Source organism: Clinocottus analis, unplaced genomic scaffold, assembly GCF_023055335.1.
Source record: "Clinocottus analis isolate CAN_PGR_092001 unplaced genomic scaffold, fCliAna1.0.p SCAF_13, whole genome shotgun sequence".
In the NCBI taxonomy this organism is placed as follows: Eukaryota; Metazoa; Chordata; class Actinopteri; order Perciformes; family Cottidae; genus Clinocottus; species Clinocottus analis.
The window spans coordinates 775,558-779,417 of record NW_027175854.1 but is presented as its reverse complement, the minus strand read 5'-3'; the positions used below and the strand labels follow the sequence as shown (position 1 = coordinate 779,417).

At 49.5% G+C, this 3,860-nt stretch overlaps 1 protein-coding gene across 1 annotated transcript; it reads right to left on the bottom strand.

Moving 5' to 3' along the window:
* Positions 1 to 752: 752 nt before the first annotated feature.
* On the bottom strand, positions 753 to 3,411 carry LOC137784045 (sphingosine 1-phosphate receptor 3). Its single transcript, XM_068574467.1, has 2 exons — positions 3,322 to 3,411; positions 753 to 2,914 (listed from the first exon to the last, which is right to left on the bottom strand). Exon 2 carries the CDS (start codon positions 2,833 to 2,835, stop codon positions 1,666 to 1,668), a length of 1,170 nt encoding a protein of 389 aa, XP_068430568.1. The 5' UTR covers positions 2,836 to 2,914; positions 3,322 to 3,411; the 3' UTR covers positions 753 to 1,665.
* Between the last annotated feature and the right edge of the window lie 449 nt (positions 3,412 to 3,860).

The window sequence follows — 3,860 nt, the reverse complement described above, 5'->3', positions numbered from 1 at the left end:
AAAAAATTAAAAAAGAGGAAATAAAAACAAAATCCAAATGAAGTTTACAGGTTGACTCTTTTGGTTGTTTGGGTTCGTCATTATTCTGTGTGACTGTTGGCAATAAAACCGTGAATGTGTAGAATCTCTGCTGTAATAATCACTTTCTGTTCTGCAGCATCAGCGTCGTCAGTTTCATCTAAAATGTCAATTATTTATTTTTAAAAAAGTCTCACTGACTTATTGAGATATTTCGCCATGCAGATATGTTTTTTGGTATTGAAACAAGAAAAACAAAACAAGATATAAACAGTTATGGTTGTGAATAATCCACAAAACTCACTGTCACAAGTTCCAATAGAGATTTATCTCCTGAACAGTGAGGATTTGGGATTATTAACCCGGACGCTGTGACTGTAAAAAGATGTTAGTGTTCAATCTTATAGTTATTTTTCACGCAAACAAAAATGATGGCGGCTGTAGAAACACCTGCACACTAAACTTGGCGGTGAAATAAGTGACACAATAACACATATTTGTGTGTAAACTGTGTGAATCGACCTGTGAGTCATGAAAGAGGAAGACTGTGCACGTGACTGCACGACACGAGGTTTATTAAAGCTGATATTGTATCACATAGATATATCTGCACGTACTTCCCTCACACGCTGCGTCCTCATGCCTCTCCTGCAGCTTCATGCTTCATGCTTCTACAGCTGATTGACTTCTGGAACAATCGGATGAAACACAACAACTTCATTTTGGTCCTGAAATGAGGGATTGAAGAGATTTTGAATCATGCGGCATGTTATATGAACTACTGTTATGCACCAGCAGGTGGCGCCCCGGTATCGCTGACGTCAGATAAACAGCTCCCATTCATTATTTGCAGTGATAACGATGTTGTTCCGTCGTCACGAGCAAGACGCTGCTGATATCATGAAGAGGAGCGTTTTGCCTCGTCAGCATCTTCATCTCCTCATCAGCACACGATGCAGCCGCACGGCGCTTCTGAGTAAATATAAAACCACAGATATGATTGCATAGAATAATAAATAACTTCCATTGTTCGTCATTACAGTAATTATTGTCTACATTCTGCATTACGTTATTTTGCTGAACTATAATTGCACTTTAATTAATGATCTGTCTTATTTTAGCGTCTGTTACCACAGAGGATATTTTCTTCTTCTTCTTTGAACTTTAAGAGCACCATTAATTTGCAAATCATCATTTTCCTGTGAAACCCACAAACCTCTACGTCCTCTCTGCATGACATCAGAAAAAAGCTTCTCAGCTTTCTGACCGTGCATCTCTCTAAAATAACTGTTTTAGACGGTTTATCTCCTCAGCCAATGAAGAGTTCATCCTTCAGTTAACTGACAAACGTCCCAAATGTGGAGGTGCGTGCTCCTGTGATGAAATGAAATATGCCCTTCACAAAGACGTGGTATTGATTATGTCGTCGGACGTACTGGCCTCATACGTTGATCCGTCCGACGTCATTGAATGTGCTTCCAAACTTGGGATGATGCAGGTAAATCAATAACAAGCACAGAGGAGGAACCGCTGCCCTGCAGCCAGGAGATCCTTCACTCTGAATCCATCACACCTTCTTGTCCTCAGCCGGCTGCACCAGCCCGTGAGGTCGCCCACGTTAGGAACCAGCCTGGACTCCCTTCCCGTTCACATCCCGCTCCCTTCGCTTAGTCCTTCCTGTCGCTCTTCGATGACGGCGTGAGCCGCCCCTCCCGCCACCACGGAGACCTCGCCGTGCGCCGCCGCGTCCGTCTCGCGCCCTTTCCCCGGCTCCGCCTGCCTGGAGCTCTGCTGGTTCTGGTTGGGGTTGTTCTGGCTGCTCCAGGACTTGCTCCGGCTGCGGCTGGGCTCCAGAGACGGCCTGTTGCCGCTGCCGGAGGCCTTGCCCCCCCGGCGGCGGCAGCAGCCGCACACCAGGCCCAGGAAGGCCCGTCTCATCTCGCGGCTGGCCAGAGTGTAGATGACCGGGTTCATGGCCGAGTTGAGCACGGCCACGCCGATGAACCAGTCCGCCTTGTAGAGGATGGGGCAGCGCTGCTCGCACGCCACGTCCACCAGGAGCAGCACGAAGATGGGCGTCCAGCAGGCGATAAAGACGCCGACCACGATGATGACGGTGCGCAGCAGGGACATGGCGTGCTCGGAGTTCCTGTTCTTGCTCACCTTGCGGCTGCTGGACTTCACCAGGATGTAGATGCGGGCGTAGAGGACCGACATGGCCAAGAGCAGGACCATGAAAACCGTGATGCAGAAAGCCACGTATTTCTTAGTGTAGAGCGGCAGCACGGTGGAGCAGTCGGGGAGGTTGTCCAGGCAGTTCCAGCCCAGGATGGGCAAAGCCCCGAGAGATATGGCGATCAGCCAGCAGGTCCCTATCAGCAGGAACACTCGGTAGTTCTTATTGGCGTCGTAAGGCCTCATTTTGATCATGGTCAGGTGTCGCTCTATAGCGATGGCCAGGAGGCTGAAAATGGAGGCGCCGAGTGCCACGAACATGCTCCCCTCCCTGACGAACCAGAGCGCAGGCGACAGCTGCAGGGTCTTCTCCCCCGACAGCAGCAGGTTGACCAGGTAAGCGACTCCGGCCAGCATGTCGCACAGCGCCAGGTTGCCGATGAAGAAGTACATGCGGTTGTGGAAGCGCTGGTTCCTCCAGATGGCCACCAGCACGGCGAGGTTCTCCAGGACGATGAGGCCGCACACGACCAGGAACGCGACGGTCTTGGCGTCCACGGCGCCGGGCCGCGTGCCCACGGTCGGCCGGTGGTCCAGCTTCCCCGTGTAGTTGTAGTGGAGGTATATCTGAGGGTTGATCATCTTCCAAGACGCCGGCCGCTGGCGCCGGATGTCAGAAGTGAGCCGTGGGGTCCAGCGTCAGCAGATCCACCGCCTTGGACTGCAGCGGGAGACGTGAGGTGTCAGTGTTGGTTCAGAAAGCAGCCACATGTATGTGTGCATACACAGAAACATGAGTTCATCTGAATAATGCACTCTTCTTCTTTCCCATGGAAGCTAGAAGTCTGCATGAGGAGACAATGCCTCCAGAAAACTTTTACAAACATGCAAACTAAACCTAAAAACACACAATGGTGCTGTTTGTTTGTTTACATGGACTCTTGGACCATTGCCCAAACTACCAGGGACTCACTTCAAAGTACAAAGTCATATATCTGGAGTTTCTAGACATTACACATACACAGACTCTGTGGGCATCATGCATTTCCCTCAGAACCGTTCAGATGGTCGTGATAAGTCGCTTTTCCTCGTCCGGTGTGTCCAGCTGGCAGACTGCTCTCCTCTTACCTTCGGGATGCTCGCAGCTTTAGTTGAAAGTGAATCGCGCTCTGAGAGACACGCATTTCATCGCCGCGTCGTGGATTCTCCCGCGTTATCCAGATGAAACGATGCACTTTCTTCCCCTTCTCCCTCCTCGGCTCCTCATCTTCACTGCTCTCCAAACTCTGGCTGTGTGGACGTCAGTCCCCTCCTCCTCCGTCCTGCAGCCCGGCAGGCAGCGCAGGGGCGGAGGGTCGAGCAGCTGCTGCAGCGGACATGGAGGAAGCTCAGCGGTCTGTTTTCACATATGATGCATTAATATTGTCCCAGACATGTTGAAACACACAGAAGTCCTTCAACCATACGTTTCATAAGGAGTTTCCATGTCTGTTTAGTTGAAGTTTTGCATATATGTTTGGTATGTTTGGTGGACACATATTAGAAAGAAGTTTTTATTTATTTATTTATGATTCAGGGTTTGGTTCATTAAGTGTTTTTGTTGCTTTGCTTAAAAGGCTTTTGAGTTTGTGAATGACAAGATGAGATATGAAGCGTTCATGATTCAT

Excerpts from the sequence above, each read along its gene's own strand:
- LOC137784045 (XM_068574467.1), bottom strand. The coding sequence starts at position 2,835 with ATGATCAACCCTCAGATATACCTCCACTACAACTACACGGGGAAGCTG.